At 39.4% G+C, this 19,208-nt stretch overlaps 1 protein-coding gene across 3 annotated transcripts in view; it reads left to right on the top strand.

The window, feature by feature from the left end:
* The window catches only part of MICALL1 (MICAL like 1), a 34,029-nt gene that overhangs the window by 1,719 nt on the left and 13,102 nt on the right, over positions 1 to 19,208 (top strand). For 2 of the 3 annotated variants that reach the window (XM_081958507.1, XM_081958509.1), the window contains exons 2-7: positions 7,087 to 7,135; positions 10,191 to 10,332; positions 11,184 to 11,284; positions 12,752 to 12,888; positions 14,086 to 14,651; positions 16,688 to 16,751. In XM_081958507.1, coding sequence (XP_081814633.1) covers positions 7,087 to 7,135; positions 10,191 to 10,332; positions 11,184 to 11,284; positions 12,752 to 12,888; positions 14,086 to 14,651; positions 16,688 to 16,751 — 1,059 coding nt within the window. Of the gene's footprint in view, positions 1 to 58; positions 256 to 7,086; positions 7,136 to 10,190; positions 10,333 to 11,183; positions 11,285 to 12,751; positions 12,889 to 14,085; positions 14,652 to 16,687; positions 16,752 to 19,208 lie in introns of those variants that run through there. The other variant, XM_081958508.1, reaches the window with a different exon arrangement.

Raw genomic sequence — 19,208 nt, forward strand, 5'->3', positions numbered from 1 at the left:
GAGTACCGGGCGACCGCCTCTCGTTCCCCACCCCTTACTCTCCGCATACAGGACGTGCGGGACTAGGCCCAGCAACCCCGAGCTCGGCTCGACCACCAGCCGTTCGAGGAGGAGCTTCTCTCCAGCTCTCGAGTGGGGGAACCAGCGCTTTCCTCCTGGGAATTTTGAAGAGGGAGAAAAGATGGGCTACTGGCTAGAAACTGGCTGGAGAGAGGCGCCCCCTCCAAGAGACGGACATGATGAAGTCATCTTAAAGTAATACTTAGAGCCTTAGAGAGACCCCCACCCAGCTGTTCATAGCCCTCTAGCAAAGGCACCAACTGGCACCCTTTTACTCCATAGCAACTGATCCCAAACAAGGACTGTTTCCCACTCTGCAATCAGTTAGTGCAATGTAACTGGAATTTCATTGTGTAAAAAAGAGCTGGCCCGTTCAGATGTGTCTGACATGGGATCTGCTCCCTGTAATTCAGACATTTCCTGAAATAGGGTGAATATTCAGTTATAAATAGTGTAAACATAGTCTATAAAACCAGTTCCTGTTTTTTTTTTTTTGCTGAAAATTTGATGGACTCCTCAAATTAACCTTTCTTTTCTGCTCCAAATCGAAAGGTAACCAAAGTTCATATTTTAATAATGTTAATCTTGCCTGTCTACAGTAATGAAATGGATGTGCCTGCTTTCATGACAAAAAAATTATGAAGATGAGTTTTATTCTTCTCAGATTTAGCTAAAACTCAGTTTCAGTTTTCCTCCTTGTTCCTCATCTCTGAGATGGCTTGTGCAAGAAGTGGAAATTTCATCGTACAATAGAGTGATATTTTTAATATCACAGACACTTTTAGTTCAAGCTGATTGATAACCTGGTGTCAAAATAGTCCAGTCTTTATCATCTGAAAAAACAAGTGTAGACTATTTGTTTATCACATTTCTACACCACCCATCTCACCTAAGTGTCTTTCGAAAAGCTATTATCAACCAGACCATAATCATACTGTTTGACGTTCTGTGAAATATGTTTTTGTAGTGCCAGCTGTACGATTCTAACAGCCAAATAATATATAATATATAAGAGAAGGGTAGTACAACCTCTTCTTTTTGACTGAAAAATATGAAATCTTATTTCATGGTTGTGCTTTCCTTTTCAGAACTTCTCTCAAATGAAAATTTCCACCCTGTTTTGCTTAATGAGTTTTAGTCTTTTTTGATGTTACATGGATGTATGGATGAGCTCTAGATCTGCCATCAGTTATTTAATTATTTTGTTATCCTAAAGGAGCTTTCCAGTTTGGAGATAGTTATTGGAGTTCTGATATTAATCATGAATTAAAAACTCAGTTTTAGTATTCAAGATCAATTAAACTATTTTACCTAAGCCAAACAATAAAAGGTTTGGTAATATTTTTATTGATTTATTATAGTATTTTATGACTTTATTTATTAAAACTATATGCTACACATTTTGTCAGAAAGTGCCTCTAGGCAGCTTACAACCATTGAAGCATCAATATGAAGTATTAAACATTAAGGCATAAATAGTCATAAAACATTTTATTAAAATTGACAAAGATGAGGAAGCGAACCAAATGCACATTGAAGGAGGTGGGGTCTTATCTCTGTTAACCACCTCCTGAATGACACGCCCCCACTTGTGTAAATCATTTCACAGTTGTAAATACATCCACAAACATCTTTTTAACAGTTGTCACAAAATAGTCGGCAGTACATGACTGGACTTTTTGGTTTTACAGAATTTCTGGTTAGTGCAAATTCAAAAGTTTTCAGAAAAGGAATAAATAAATGTTCACTGTCTTAAAAACAGTATAAAATTAGTACGTCCCGTCCCTGATATTTAACAGAATTATAGTTTTCAAATGTATTTTTGCTGGCAAATATTAATGCTTCTCTTTTGTAATGTTATCTTGCAAACTACTTTGTTGTCCATGTTGTTTCAGACATGTTTGAAAAAAACACTGATCTAGGCAATATCCACTGAAACTAACAAAATATTATCATGTTTGTGTCCTATATTCTGTGTTGTATATAATGGAGAGGGAGTTAAATGTGCTTATTTACTAGATTTTTAAACCACTGCAACTGTATGACTCAGTTTGTAGAGAATAAAACTTTCACAATAACAATAGTATAATAATTATTACAACTATAACTATTACCAATACATAATGTTTCATATTTAAACTGGAATAATGTATAAACAATTCTTATGGTTCATTCCAATTAGTTAATACACCTCCAGAAGACCTCTGTTTTAATGTATTGAGTTTTCTAATCAGAATAAGTGCTTGGGTGGAATAACAGGCAGAAGGTGGGGGCAGGAAGGTCTCCATCTGAAGGTCCCCTTATTTTTAGTCCTGGGTAAACCTGAGCTGCTTTCAAACAATAGTGTTAATAAATTAACTTATTTATTTGCACAAGACCAGTCAACCAACTTAATGAGGTGAGTTTATGCAAAGAATCAAGTAAATAAATGAATTAAGTTTAAAACTAATCAACTTTGCACATAGTGCAAATGGCAGCATAAAGCCTAGCCGATGGTTAAGTATATTATGTAAATACATTTATTGAGTCCCGATCCAGCTTAACTCTGGTGGGAAAATATTGCAAATAATTATTTAGGGGATATTTGTCTACCCTACATATTTGTTAATCATTCTTCTCCTGTCTGCCTACCCCAGTATAATACTATGATGCAATTAAAGAATTATAATTGGAAAGCACAGTAGAAATCACCAAATTCAAGCTCTTGTTTAGCGCTGTTCTCTTACACCTGGATAACTTTTAAAAATGTGACAAATTAATAGCAGAAAAACTAAGACACGGTTATTACCATCATCCTCACCTCATTTCTATGCCATCATTTATCTCGATAAGGTTTGTAATTATAATTGGCTATGAGAATTAAGAATAGAAATATCTTTAGTAAATTTATGATCTACATGGAAGTACTGTACTAGCAACCTTTTTCATCTTGGTGCCTTCCAGATATAGTGGGACTGCAACTGGTAAAATTCTTGAATTATTGAAGTACAATATCTGGAGAACATCAGATTGAGGAAAGCCAGATTATTTTTATCCCACCTTTATTATTTTTATAAATAAAAAGGCAGAGAAGAACCATGATACTTCTTCCTCCTGCTGTTTTCTGTACAACAACAATTCTGTGAGGTGAGTTAGGTTGAGAGAGAATTACTGACTCAGTCTGACCCTGCTGACTTTCATGCCTAATGGCAGGAGTACAACTGAAAGTCCCATGGCATCCAGCCTGGTGCCTTAACCACTAGACCACACTAGCTCTCTCTTAGATCAAACTAAATTAGGTATGTCATTGATGAATGACTGATAAAGATGCTTGGTGATAGTCATTCAATAGTTTTTAAATGAATGTGATAGTGTGGAGGGCCTTTGAAGTAGCTGTCCAATAAGCACAAGGCCTTTGAAGCAAGTTGCTCCAAAGAGGTGAATTCAGCCCAGAGTCCATTAAGCACAAGTTACTGTTCTGAAATATCTCAGCTATGAATCGCTGCTCTTGCAAATGGTCTAAGTAAGCACTTCTTAGTTAACGGTAGTGAACTGCATTGCCAACTTGACACATAGAGCCTTACAAGGATATGGCATGTTAAGAAATAAGTTTCCAAGGAACATCTGAAGGGAATGCTGAATCATTTTAACTGCTTCAGCATGTCTTGACTTGGAAGCTAGAGGATCAAAGGATAGAAAAAATGGTCAACAATCACAAGAAATCCTGTTTTCACCTGTTTTATTTTATCAGAGCCCTCGGTGAACTGGTTGGCATTTTATGACATAATACAAAATGTCACAAAAGATTTCTTGTAGTCAGCTGCTGATATTTGATTGTGCTATATCAGGAGTGTCAAACTTGCGGCCCGTGGACTGGACGCGTCGCACGCCGGCCAAACTCACCCCTGTTTTAGCAAAGGGGGGGAAAAGTTGCAAAACGTCACGTCACGACAACGTGACCCCGTGAGTTTGACACCCCTGTGCTATATAGTTCAACATGGGCTGCTTCAAGGCAGATAGATCTCTGAATATCTTCCTGAATTCTTAGGAACTTTTCTAGTATATTAGAAGCTCTGCCTTTGTTGAAGACATTGAGGAATGTGGCAAGGAAATACCTCTGAAACAGTGACCTATCAGGTCATGAGTTGTCTAATTATGTTTTAAAGCACTGAGCTCAGCATACTGGTTTCCAATCAGAAGCCTAGATTCCTGTTGGCAATTTTAAAAAAAACCCAAAATGTTTAAAAATGAGTTGTAACAGTTTAGGAGGGAGGCTTGATAGGTTGGATACAATCCCTTCTACCCTCTCAAAATGGCTGCCCAGGAAGACCTGAGGAAAATGGGTTGCAACGATGGATGATATGATAACAGATGAGGGGTCCCTCCAGGTGGATAGCATTCAATATGCTGAAGATTTTTAGATAGTATCTGTGATGCATCTGCATTAAAGTCAATAGGGCAACTTGTTCCTAATGTTGGTCTGCAGGAGAAGAAACTCTCAATATGTACAGACAAAATGTTAACGGTATTATAGAACATGCAAAAAGCACAGCACAATGAAAGATTAAATGAATCTATTACATATTGGGGGGGAGGAGCGGGTGTGATAGCTGAGCAATTAAAGACACTGAAAGCTGACAGCCCAAGTTAAAGATCCGAGCCGCACACAATGGGATGAGTTCCCTTTACTGGTCCCAGCTCCTGCCCACCTGGCAGTTAAAAAGCATGAAAATGTGAGTAGACAAATAGGTATCACTTCGGTGCACCTCGACTTATAGTCATGCTCGCCACATGACCACGGAAGGTGTCTTCAGACAATGCTGGGTCCCTCAGCTAAGAAACGGAGATGAGCACTGCCCCTAGAGTTGGACATAACTGGACAGGGGAGACCTTGACCTTATCTTTAGTACATGTTAACACCTGCAATATCAACAAATTGAAATAGATTAAAAATTGACAATTTCAATATATATAAAGGATGCCGCTGCTTTCATAGTTCAGAAGATATAGAAAGACAGTACTTGGGTACAATACAATGTCTAATTTAATATTAATTAGACTTTGTGGACAATCCTTTAATGTGATAGTTTCCTAAGCTTATGCTTTAATCACTGTTGCAGGGGTGTGTGTGTGTGTGTGAAGGAAATTCACAGGTTTTCTAGTCAACCTGAAATTAACAGAAGGTGTCATGGCCAGCTCAGACTGGAAGGCGTCTAAGGAGGTATCTTAAAAAGCAGCAGGGACACCCCTGGGACTGATATGATCGCAGAGCATTCTGAGCACCTGGAAGCAGCAAAGAATGACACTTCTGATCTAGGATCTCCTCCTAGCCCTAAGGCACGTAAGGCTGAAGGGAGGGCAGAACAGAGAAGATCTGAGCAGCCCTTTGCCACACAAGGGTGTTTCCACTGGTAATTGCTTGCATCTGGTAGAGGCTCTATTTTAGAACCACTGCTAGCAATCAGTCCCTTGTTGGGAACAACTACCTGATTGCGTCTTGTGATAAACAGCCTCCTGCTTTTTCACCATGACCTAAATTGGTATCTTAGGTCTTTTGGATTGCCTTCTGACACTGACTCTGCTTCCTTCTCTGGACTCATGAGCTTTGACTTCTCCTCAGGCAAACTGCTCAGGGAGGTTAGGACTTGCATTTGAGGTGTGTGATTATACACCCTGTTTGTGCTGCCAGTATTTCCCTTCCTAGTAACATTTACAGCTTTTTCTGTGCTTCTTGTTGTTGGAGACGAGAAAGCCAAAGTAGGAAAGAGGAAAACGTAGTTGAACTGTACGTAGCCTAGGAGGCTGAAATGAAGCGAAACAATTTATTTGTTCCTGCCAATCCAGGTTCCCCCCCCCCCCATTACTAGCATACTCTTTGGATGGCCAAAACAGCATCTATACGCATGGACATCGCCAGATAGAATACCCAGAAATTCAATTGAATTGGTTGGGGACAGATCATCTTGGAGAAAGTATATCTGATTATTAAGAGTTAACATGGACTTGAAAATATATAATAAAGTCCATCAGCAAGTACTGCTGACTGTAAGGCAGAATAGTATCAAATCATACTAAAGTACAATATTGAGGCTAATTTCTGGGATCATAAATGAAGCTTAAGGAGATGTATATTTTTAGCCCCAAAGTTATTAAGCTCTTCTACATAACGGTAAAAATGATACAGGTTCTGCAGTGTTGTATGTAATCATAATTAGTAGATCTAGCATCAAATTTAAATTATTCTAACTCTCCATACTAAGTAAACATAACCAAAAAGATAAATAAAGGCTGATCCGGTGGGGGTGGGGGTGGGGGTAAATAACCATAAAACTCACTTCCAATTATATGTGCAGTTATTATTTGATTTTCAGGTCCTGTTGCCCTCATAGTATACATCCTAGCAAAATAGGATTTAATCAGCTTCCCCCTGTTCAAAATATGCTTAGGAATTATTAACAAACCCACCAGAGACAATGTTGGTGTATTCTTTGTGTATTGTAAAAATGTATCTGCCACCTGCAAAAAAATAATAATTATACAGGTCCCGGCTTTATATTCTGTTTTTCTTGAATTAGCTTCTCTTATCTCTTGAGTTCAGCTTCACTGTCAGTACAATTTTCAACTATTCACACTTTCAGTGATTTTCTCACACGGTAGAAATACGTGCAAGGAAACTGTAGAGGAATTGAGAAAACGGAGTGTATCCAGGAAAAATTGTTTTGAACATAGATTTCAGGTGAACCCATTGGGACATATTTTTGGCAAGTTGCAAAGAACGTGCTGTAAAGCTGTTCCTTTGCTAATCAGAATGCTTTTTATATGCTACATCTCTTTTAGGCACTTCTATTGGGATTGTTTCAATGTTAGAGTATTGTTGAAAAGTCCACAATTTAAAGCATTGGCGTTCAACTGTAATATCAAAGAATGAACCAGAAAGATTCTGTTCTCTGAAAATTTTACTAGTGGTTACTGAGAAATATTGCAATACTGAGCAGTATAATCTAATGTACTTTTTTCCTGACAGTCTCTTTTCTTTTCAATTTGCAGGGACTTTACTTCCCTATCCAAAGAAAATGTATATGAGAACAATCGTTTGGTAAGTTCTGGCCTCTGGCTTCATTGCAATCATACTTCATCATGCTTGCTTTTTAGTCCCTTTTTCTAACTGTAGTTGATATGTCTGCTGTGAAAATCAGCAGACATAGATCAACTTGAAATGCATGTGCTGGTAAGTTACATCAAATGAGTGCCATGCATGCTGTGTATGGATGACTAGAAACCTGATGAAGAAAGCTATTTTTTGTTAGAATGAGCTCAGCTTTGTCGGACAGGGCATTATCCAAATGTGTTGATTTATAATGCCCCATATGTCTGGATAGCATGACTATTGACCAGTTCTAAAGTTGTAAATTCCAATGCATCTGGAAATCATCAAGTTTGGGAAAACTGCAGCAGAGACATTTGTTGAAGATATAAAGACAAGAGAAATAGAATAAAGTGTCAGTTCTGAAAAGCAGGGAGCAGAAATTTCAATGTCTCACTTTCTAAGTTACGCATTTCTACATTTTCATCAATATTCATTAAGTGCAGGCGTTTCCAACATGGTATCTCTGGCAGTGATGGCAAATGATTGACTTTGTCCTCATTCAGAAATTGGCTGGTTAGTACCTGAATGGGAATTTTCTTGGGAATATCGGAGCTATGGGCCTGACTGGGAAGTTGAAAAACCAGTGGCAACACAGTTCCATATTGGCAACAAGAGAACTACATGGATATGTGTATGAAGTCCACTTGAAAGCTAAGCTCAACTTGAAAAGTGTTTACTTTTTCCCAACCTGGTGCCCTTAACTGGCTGTGCTTGGTGGAAGTTTAAAACCAATACTTAAATTGGCTTAGTCTTGTTGATTTAAGTTTCTTCAATTTCTTATGCAAGCCTATTTCTAACTTTCACTATCACAACCTTTCTAGAAGTTGGTATCAGGGAAGAGGGATTAGGATGTTTATAGTTTCTGGCAAGCCAAAAGTACATAGGTCAAAGTAAGTCTCATCGCTTCATAATCCAGTTGTTCTGCTTGCAAGGTTCTTCAGGAGTTAGATTTTTTTTTCCTCTTGAAAAGTAACATGTTTGTATTCTAAAGGTGTTTAATCCTACAATATTACTGTAGTAAATTTCATATTTGTACAGCGAACACGGCAAGATGCAAGGGTGCAATCCAGTATCGTGGGCTTGCCTTGGCAGTGAAAGAATGTGCTGAGATTTTGCCTCTGTGGCCGGTGTAAATTATCCGATGACTGTAAATAATAACCTACACTAGGAAAACAGTGCTGATGTAATTGTGAAGTTCTGACTAGCAATAGACTAGTCAGAGATGTAATCCTTGCTGGTTTTAATCTGAGGAAAATGAGCAAGGACACAACATTAACACTTTTTGAATGTATATATATTGATGCATACTTTTTAAAGATTACAGTTAAGGTGGTGTTCGTTTTTGCACATTACCAAGTTTATGGCATCAAGTTTTTATGTCTCTTAACATTTTGCGTGAATGCTCCCATCTATGGGCTCTTGATGGAAACATATTCTCTTTTATGATAGGCATTTTCACAGACGGATTATATGCATCTGTTTTTAGGTTCTTTTAAAAATAATGCACTTCTTGCTAGTTTGTTTGCAGTTTAGTGCTATTATTCTTAATATGTGGTATGCTTTGCCTTAGAAAAAGATTAAAAGAATCTGTAATTATAAATTACAAATACTTTCCATTATGACTTTTGCATAAAAGCAGCTAAGCTTTGGCATTCTTAGATTAAGGAACACCGATTGATTCATCCAGTTAGACTTTGGTTCAGCTGAGAATTGGTCAACAGTCCAACCTTCCGTCTATTGTAATGGATTATATAAGAAGCAGATCTGCATCGTCATCAATCTCTTTTATTTCTGTTTCACTTATTGATTCTGGTAATTGCCTATGACTAGAAATACTTTGTTTTGGTAATTTCATTTGTCCATTAGGATGATATCACCATCACATCTTTTTAATTAAAACGTATTTAGTTGTATAATATTTTCTAAAATCAATTTTTTGTGCGCTCAACATTTGGAGGAGGATTAGACAGAAATTTTAATGCTGGAAAGGAAAGGGAGGTGTGTATAACAACTCAAAGGAGGCAAAGTGGCCTGCCAGAAGATATACATAGGAAAAACAGAACACACTGTCTTCCATCACTTTTTATATGTTTGTTTGTTTTATGTTTATTACCTTTTCATTTATTGCTTTTGTGTTCCAACAAGGCAATGTTTGTAACTTGTTGTCTCCATTTTATTTATGCCAAAATAAGACAGGCTGAAAGCTGATGATTTGCCCCAGGGCATGTGATTATCTTTGTAGCTAAATAGGAATTTGAAGCTTTGTAGCTAAATAGGAATTTGAAGCTGAGTTGTCTTAATCATAGTCTGATACACCAACTATTACATCATTATTGTCTTTTTAATTATGGGTCAGTTTGTTTCACTCTGACTACAGCCAAACATATGTGGAAACAGAAATACTATGCATGAACAATTCTCTGATACGAAGGGACTCAAAAAAGGGTATAAGAATTAGGATTATGCAGACCATTCTACTCTCAAACATGGACCATTCTCAATATTGCACTAAGTTATGATCCTAACATGGAAGGTTTGACTTCATAACAGGCCATTTTGAGTATTCTGGAATAGTACGGCCTGGTACTTGCTTACTAACAGGCAGAGTAGATGCTCCTGTCTTATACTGAAGTGATTTTTAAGATGATAAATAAGTGACGATTTACAGGCTTGTGAGCCTTATTTTACCTATGAATAATGTTCCTAATGTGGTGGACAAAATTAAGTTTGATTTAATTTAAGTGTAGTGAAAATTAATTCAAATTAATTCAAATAAATATAAATAATCAGCATTCTTATATATTTTTTCTGTTAAATGTCTGTCTTGACATTTCCTTTGTTTTCACCTCATGTTGTTCCACTAAGCAGGGATCAACTGGCTATGGAATTCTGGGAGTTGAAGTCCTCAAGTCTTAAAATTGCCAAGTTTGGAGTTCCCTTCACTAGAGTCTGCCTCTTTGCCAGCTTCCATCAACTAACTGTTCTCTCCTGGTTGTTCTGATAGGCATTTGAAGTGGCTGAACAAGAACTGGGGATCCCTGCCTTGTTGGATCCCAATGATATGGTCTCCATGAGAGTTCCTGACTGCCTCAGCATCATGACATATGTGTCCCAGTATTACAACCATTTTAACAACCCTAGCCAAGGTGAGAGCTTCAACAGGTCATTTATTCGAGAGAGAATTATATATTGAGGAGGAAGAGTTCCTTTATTTCCTTTGATGTGGCAGAACTAGTTTCCTAATCCTTGCTAGAGGCTGTGGATTCTCCAGGAATCCATAATGTTATTTGCCAATGGTAAACATCCCATAGTAAGCAGGATGACATTTTTAAAAGCTCTGAGTTTGGTGTTTGTGTTGAGTGTGGGTACTAACACCATAACCAACTTAATCTCCCCTCCAAAACATCCCATTAGTGACACTTCTTACTTATGGCAGTAAAAAAACCTTAGCTATCCCTTTATGACCTTGCTTAATGTTAGGGCTGTCTGTGGTCTTCCTTCCAAATATGTCTGAAATAATAATGGAATATAGAAAGACTATGTCACCCCTTTGCTTTGGACTTTGGTCCTAAGGTTGTGGGTGGAATATTGGTCTTGAACCTGTAATGCAGCTCAGGTGTGCTCTGACTATTTCCTCATTTCACTCTGGCTCTCTCCTTTACTCAAGATCTTTTACAGGAGGCCCAAGAATTTACTCCATTTTTCTCATTGCACAGAAAAAGTAAAGCATTGTAATTACTAAGTGCAAGTAAGAAATTAGAAAAAAAAAGATGTGTATTTCTGGATCCTCAAAAGACATGGAATGCTTGCCTCTGGCAAAATAATTTGTAGCTATACCACAATATATTGATAGGATGTTTAAGGCAACTTCCCCAATCTAATGTAACGGTACCAGGAATTAGCCTAACTGACTAGAGAAAAGTTGCTCCATACCTTATTTTTTCTGACTTATCTATTGGGTCACAGATTAATTTCCCTTTTCTCTTTATTTTTGCAGCCAGAGTCGGCATCCCTGTGAAACACCCAGCTGTTGCCTCCTCACCGATTCTGCTAACTGATAAACCTTTGCCTGTACTTGAAGCTGCATCTACATCCCAGGTATTTAGTTTCATCAAACTGGAAACTCTCATGGTCTCTCCAGTCTATTTCAGGCACTTGCTTCTGAATCCGTGGACTTTAAGACAGGCCAGTTTTTAGACTTAGAATAACTTTATTGTCAGTTTGAATGTATACTAATCGGCCTACATTAAGATGAAATTTCGTTGCATATTTGAAATGTCTGGTTTAACAACTCATCCTCTTCTGTTTTCTTTACTATTGAGGGTTTTGTTGATCCCTTAATGTTTTTCTTTGGGTTTTATGATTATACTTACATTCCTCCTGCATCATACCATGTATGACACACCAGTACAAACTTGATAAATGCTACATTGTTTGTCTGGGATTATACAACTACAGGTTGCCAAGGGCCCCACAGTACTTGAGTTGCAATAATTGCCACTTAGCACGCCTCAGTTATGAATGCATTTGCAAAAACAGTAATCCCATTTAATTCATTTTACATTAAAATAAATATTAAACACTGATACTTTTTGGGGGAGGGAGGAGGGGAGGGTCCCAGGGACTGGGGTAAAAATGTTTGCCAGGGAGAAATAGTAGCCATGTTGAACTTGGTTTGTACATTTTGCCACGGTGTAGAAAAGATGTGGAGGCTCTAGAGAGAGTGCAGAGAAGAGCAACAAAGATGATTAGGGGACTGGAGGCTAAAGCATATGAGGAACGGTTGCAGGAACTGGGTATGTCTAGCTTAAGAGAAAGAAGGACTAGGTGTGAACACTGATAGCAGTGTTCCAATATCTCAGGGGTTGCCACAAAGAAGAGGGAGTCAAACTATTCTCCAAGGCACCTGAGGGTAGAACAAGAAGCAATGGGTGGAAACTAATCAAGGAGAGAAGCAACTTAGAACTGAGGAGAAACTTCCTGACAGTTAGAACAATTAATCAGTGGAACAGCTTGCCTCCAGAAGTTGTGAATGCTACAACACTGGAAGTCTTTAAGAAGATGTTGGATAGCCATCTGTCTGAAATGGTATAGGGTTTCCTGCCTAGGCAGGGGGTTGGACTAGAAGACCTCCAAGGTCCCTTCCAACTCTGCTATTGTATTGTATTGTGTTATGACTGATGCACACACAAAGAAAGAAAGCATAAATCAGACCAATATTAATATTCACCAGCTCTCAATGTTAAAATGACAAAAACATCCATTCCAAAATGCTAAAAGCTCAGCTATGATTGCACCTCTGAACAACATAGCTACTTTTGGACGAATAAGGACATTTTGAGAGTTTTCTGAAAGGTGGCAGTCACAGTTGTCAGATGGCATCAAGTCACTTTATAAGTATTTTATTTATTTTATTACAACTTCATCAACCTAGCAACTTTGAGAGAAGGGTTAAAAAAAGATTATTCTTTCTTTCATATCCTTAACCGAAAGGCCATCTCTTAGTCTCAAGTCTATAAATCACAGTTCATGGAGACATTCTCATCTCAGTTCTTGTTGTCTCAGGACAGTGTTACTGAAAGCCTGGCAGAGGATTCCTCACACACTTTCCTTAGCAGCCCTTGTGCAGCTTGCCAGCAACACGTCCACCTGGTTCAGCGCTATTTGGCTGAGGGCAAACTTTACCACCGTCAGTGTTTCAGGTGAGCTCTTCCTATCCAAGGCCACTGAAAAAGGGTCTCTCATCTGTAGTCCTGTAGAAAAAGTCTGTGGTTGTGCCAGGGTAACTTAGAACATCTTTTCCTTTTTCAGTCCTTTCAAGCCCATGATGTCCTTGCAATTTACTATGCTACCATGTTATTTGTTGTTGTTGTTGTTTTAAATGTCACCTCCTGTTTCTAGGCTCAAATGGATCCCATAATTTTTACTTTTTACCTTTGAAAGAAATAAAGAGAAACCCTATTTTGGTTTTTCGGTACTGTCTAATATAGGAATATAAACTACAGTACTGTGAGATTCAGTAGTGTCATTTCCAGCTCCATGAGACTGTTTTGTTGAATTGCAAACCCAGAACCTCAACCCCTCCCGCACAGTGGTTAAGGAGCTGAACTTAGACCAGAGAGTTTACTATTTACTGTGGAGCCGTGTCATAGCTTCACACAAGATTGTTGTTGTGGGGATAAAATTAGGGGAAACATCCCACTTTACTCTCTTAACATACAGTAATCTTGAACTCTTGGAGAAAAGGCAAATCATGAATGCAATACAGTAAATGCAATTTAAAAAAACAGTTTTCTATGCCATTCATGTTGGAAAATAATGGTGGATTTTAATTTCTACAAGCAGTAAGGTCAGATACAGGAAATTAGGATGGGATGGGCTAGTTCAATAAAGAGAAGCTCTCCAGGGAAGGTGAGATGGAGGCTTACAATATAGCCACACAAAGTATTACGGGCTTAATAACAGAAATATTGTCACTCCTGATATTTGGTCTTCATGTAGACATTGTTGGTGGTGGCAGTTTTGGATCTGCTACATTCAAAATGTCATAGTCCTCCAGGATGGGGCCTGAATTTACAATAGTCTAGGAGTAGGCATTTTTTTTTCTTTTACAGTTTCAGTGGGATGAAGACATAGACAAAAATGAAACTTAGTTGAGAAAGGGAAGCAGCAAAACGCTGCCTTTGTGCTACCTGTATTGGTGTATATGGCAAAACCTCTACTACCTACTTGCTCTTGTTGCTTAAAAGTGGGGATGGTGGGAACTGATAAAAATTATAAGTGGTTTCCACCCCCCCCCCCCCCCGGTTTCTGAGTGAATATTATCAAAATGCAAGCAAGAACCTGAGCGTTTTCCTCTTTATCTTCTCTTTCTGATCATGGATTCATATCTCCGGCAGATGCAAGGAATGCTCCAGCACCCTCATTCCTGGATCTTACAAACATGGACCTGATTTGGGCACATTTGTGTGCGCCCAGCATTGTGGTAAGCTGAGCAAACTGAGTGGGAAGACTGAGCACCAGCTAACTCCAGAACCGCTACTTGGAAAGGAAAGTACAGAAGCTGGGACAGTGAGTAATGAGATGGAAGAAAAGAATGGCATATCAGAAAGTCACTTATCAGCCATGGAAGAAATGGGCAAAATGGGGGAAAGAACTGTTGGTGAAGTAAGCGCAGAGCTTGAGATACCTTGCACCCGGCCAAAGAATGACGTGCCCACTTCCACTTCTGGCTCTTGCTTACAGTTGCCTCCTAAGCCTCCTGTACCAACCAAGCCACCAACACTTATCCAAGAAAAGGTTAGCTTGCAACATGGGCAGCTCAAAGAGCCTCGACCTACCCCTGCCCCTCGGAGGAGCACAGACCCAGCCAGTCTGTCACCACTGAGCTTATATCCTGTCCCAAGGCCCAGAGCCAATATGCAAAATGAGAGTTCCAGTGAGCCACCATCTGATTTGGTCAATGGTAAGGAAACATGGACACAGGAAGTAATTTAAACCTTCTAACCGGACTCCTTGTAATCCTGTATGTTGAGGCCAGGCCGAAATAAGGAAAATGTGTGTGTTTTATAAGACAAGGAAGGAATCTTACCACTTATTTTTCTAAATTGTTTTATGCTAGAGCGGATAAGTGTTCACTCAATGTTGTATTGCTTGCTCCAGCCAAGTCTAGTGCCTTTACATGTTTTGGATAACAAATTTCAGTATGGTCATTCTGATTTGGGATTATGGGAATTGCAATACAACACATTTGGAAGAGACAGGTTAGGGAAACCTGGCCTATTTTAACACCCATAGTTTAATAATATTTTATTTAAATGCTTCTTTGTAGTCTGAAGTCCTGATGGGAAACCTGATGATGACCAGGAAAGCTTGATATATGAAGTACATAGAAAGATCCAAAGTCTTTAAGAAGATGTTGGATAGCCATTTGTCTGGAACGGTATAGGGTTTCCTGCCTAGGCAGGGGGTTGGACTAGAAGACCTCCAAGGTCCCTTCCAACTCTACTATTGTATTGTATTGTATTGTGGGAATTGAGAAATGGCTATTCCTTTGGTATCACTGATTTGGTGCTTTCCTATTAGTTGGGCCAGAATGTCCATCATTCCCTACCAGCAGTGGCCATCCCTGTTGGGATGATGTGCAATGTTCCCTCTAATTTTTTTTTCAATGTGAGCAGAAAATATGGTGTTTGAGCGGCACATTTTCATGCCTGAGCACCTGAATTTTTTTCACAGATGTCACCTAAGACAACAACGAAATCAGTATTATTTGAAACTCAAAGTTACGTTTCTTCAAGGTACCTGCTTAATTCAAAGTGTTATATAATATCAGTATCACTTAACAACGCTCCTGCTTAGCAACCAAAATGTTGGCTCAGAAACTCTGGCATTTGAAGCACGCAAGTCTTAAAGCTGTCAAGTTACAAGGTCCTTGCACCCCTAACCCTTTAGAAAAAAAACGCAGAGGTCTTCAAACCTGACAGCTTTAAGACTTGTGGACTTCAACTCCCAGAATTCCTCCTCCAGTCATGTTGCAGCGACGTCATCTGCGTGGATCTGCTCCATCTTTGATTTCTTCATCGTGGGCAGGGCTGCTGCTGAAGATGCCGACGAGCTGTCACCAGAATAACTGCTGCTACCTCCTCCTCCTCCAACAGCACCACCACATTTGCACCTGAGCTCAGCGCCGCGTTACCCCTGCCCCCTCCTCCTCCGCCGTGCTTTTGAGGAGCCATGAGACTTTTTTCCCCCTGCTCCTCCCCTTCCTACTGGCTCCTGCAGCCTCATGGCTCCTCAAAAGCACGGCGGAGGAGGAGGAGGGGGCAGGGGTAACGCGGTGCTGAGCTCAGGTGCTCTGAGCGGAGGGGAGGCGGTGCTGCCACGCGCGGGGATGCCGGCTGGAGCTTTGGTGGCTTTAACTGAGCCGCAGCGCCGGGCGCCAAATCCGGCAGTGCTGTTAGAGGAGGAGGAGGTGGCAGCAGTTATTCCGGTGGCAGCGGGGGCTTTGGGGCTTCACAACTACCCTCAGTCGCCCTGTGCTCCTCAAAGCAAGTCCGGGGAAGTCCTTTGCGGGCAGCCCGTTCTAGCTGCCTGCAAAGGACCTCCCCAGCTTCCCGAGCCTGTGGCAATAGAAATCACTGCGCGGCAGTTGAAAACTGCTGTGCGGTGTTTTCTTGCCACGTGCGCGGCCGCACAGCCGCGCACCTTAAGAGGGAACATTGATGATGTGCATGATAGTACTATACATCCAAAGGATCTCTGGTTTTTAAGCATGTGCCAAGGAATTATGGCAAAGTCCAGAAATAAGAGAATGTGCATCTTCCTCCAGAAAAACCTCTCCTTTAATATAAGATACTGAATAGATACATAGCCAAGCCTTCAGTCCTAGGCATAACGGCAAAGAACAGACTTTTTAAAATAATCACAGTGTAATGATTTTGGAAGTGGTTTTAGAAAGTAACACCTAATTACAGTATGTCTTCTTCATTTTTGGAATAGGTAATTTTCCTGAGCTCAGCCCTCCAGTTCCAAAGCCCAGAAGCAGACCTACTTCCTCAGACCGGTATGTTCCTTTCTTGCAAAACTTATTGACAGGGAGGGAAACGTGTTACCACATTTCCTCCCTCCCTCCCTCCCTCCCAAAATGTATTGTATAACTGTACATGCCCAACACAGCTGAATCCAATAGTGTCTGACAGATTGGCTATCACATATTTGCCTAATGCTGCTGACCATAAAGCCATGGTTTAGAGAGCCCTGCATTATATTTTTCATGGCTCCATTCACCTTTGAGCTACACCCAGCAGCTCAGCATAAAGCAGTCCCTAAATATGTCTGTATCTGGATAACGGTATCTGCTGAAGCTTAGATTGGCCTCAGTCTTATTCCACTACTCTGTAGCAATCATAAGACACATATATTCCACACTGATTCTTATCATTCCCTCATTGCAACATTGATGCACCTGCTCACTGAAGTAGTGAATGAAATATGGGCAGGTGGTGTTATTATTAGTGTACTAGGCCTTGGGGTATGATCTATATGATAGCATATGCAGGTATGATGTCTCTGGACCAAACTATTACATGTACCTAATGCCTAACCTTCAATCATTATAAAATTACTTGGCTCTGCTTAGAAAAGATGCTAACATCATAGGTTTCTTACTGCTACTAGAGATAAACAAGAGTGGATGAAGGATAAATAGATATTTGATCGTCCCTGATTTCAAAAGATGTTTAGTAGACTTCACTTGCTAATCCAGGCCTTGAAGTTTCATGAATTGGATTCAACAGAAAGTCCTGCTTTTCTTGAGCCTCATTGCTAGCTAAGCAGTAGATAAGGAGGAGGGGGGCTTATTGAAAGACAAGATGTTGTTTACAGCTCAAATAAAGGAGTGTATTTGGATTGCAAACCTCGGTGCATTATCAGTAGTGTGTATGCAACAGCTAATTAGAAGAATTAAATTCTCCCAAGTAAGCAAGCCAGCTTTATTTGGAGTGGGAAGATGGAGATGTTGGAAAATATGGGAAATATTGGGGGGAGGGGGGGAGGCTAAATTGAAAAGCAAGAAGAAATGAGGTGAAGACATGCTTGTGTCTTTCCCTGGCACTTCTGTAAAAGTAAAACATTTAAGAAATGCGTACTTAAACTTAAATGGGATGAAAGGAATGGAGAATACAAACAGATATGCTCATCAGCAGCAGTGAGAGCAATTCAACTCTAGGTACCTTGCAACAATACCTGTTTTCTCTCTCTACAAGACTGACACTGTATTGTAGACAGTGTCAGTACTACCAGTAGTTCCAGAACTATTCCTTTACTGCCTCTTAAATGCTTGCAGTTTTCCCTCCATCATATTTCTACATCTATCTTGAACCAATAACAATAGATATATAATGCTATTATTGCCCAGGCAGAAAAAAATGTAAAGGTAGAACCCAGTTGTAAAGCATCATTCCATTCATAATTGCTTAGAATATCATGCAGCACTTGAAAAAGAGCTGTTGTTCAAGAAGAGGCATTTTGTTTTTTTTACTGAGAGAAAACCAGCACATTTTAATCCATACTTGAAACAAAACACTCAAAGCTTGTGTTCTCTTCCAAGCTCAGAACACTGAGAATAGCAATCTTAAGATCAGAACAATTTGTGCCGGAATATACCCCTAAACTTAATGTGTGCGTTGAGCTAAATCATTTTCAGTTCAGGGAAAGAAAATGATTTAGCACTGGACTTAAAACCTCACGTTAGAAGTTTTGTCGTTTAAGAAAAGGTCATAGACCATAGAGAAAAAAATGGAAAGGATCTTTGAGATTTAAGACAATGTAGAAAGAATCTGGGATGCGGTGGCTCAGTGGCTAAGACACTGAGCTTGTCAAATCAAAAGGTCGGCAGTTGGGTGGTTCGAATCTCTAGCGCTGCGTAACAGAGTGAGTTCCCGTTACTTGTCCCAGCTTCTGCAAAGCAGGGTTGTAAATTATTGGCAGGAGGGAAAATGACGAGAGGTTTACGTTCTTAAATCTATCCTAACATTGGATTTGCATGTGTTGTTAAATTCTAGCATTCACCATCTTTAGTCAGCTTCTCTACTGGCCAGGGATGGTAAGTATTGTAGTTTAAACATCTGAGGATCCAAAGTTATAAAAGGCTTATCTACACCTTGTTAAGAGAGCTTGTTATTTATACCCACATTGTAGATGGAGGAAGGCTAAAATCTGCAGGGATATGCAAGTTGTTGAGTTTTATATACACATTTGAATTAAAGAGACAGTTATTTTACTGCAGACTTTTAGTCTGAGTTACTTTACTGTCAGATTCTTTGGCAGTTGCCTGAAACCCAAGTAAATCTTTCCAAGCAAGCTTCCCACAGGAGTCTTCTTTAGTGTGATTTATTGACATGAAAGGGATAGGAATACAAGACTTCAGCAACAGAACTATTTCCCATTTAGAAAACAGTTTATTCAATAATGCATTAAGGAAAACACTTTTAAAAGTTTCATTTTAGCAGCCTTCCTGTTA

Source organism: Natrix helvetica (genome assembly GCF_964273705.1).
Source record: "Natrix helvetica genome assembly, chromosome: 6".
In the NCBI taxonomy this organism is placed as follows: domain Eukaryota; kingdom Metazoa; phylum Chordata; class Lepidosauria; order Squamata; family Natricidae; genus Natrix; species Natrix helvetica.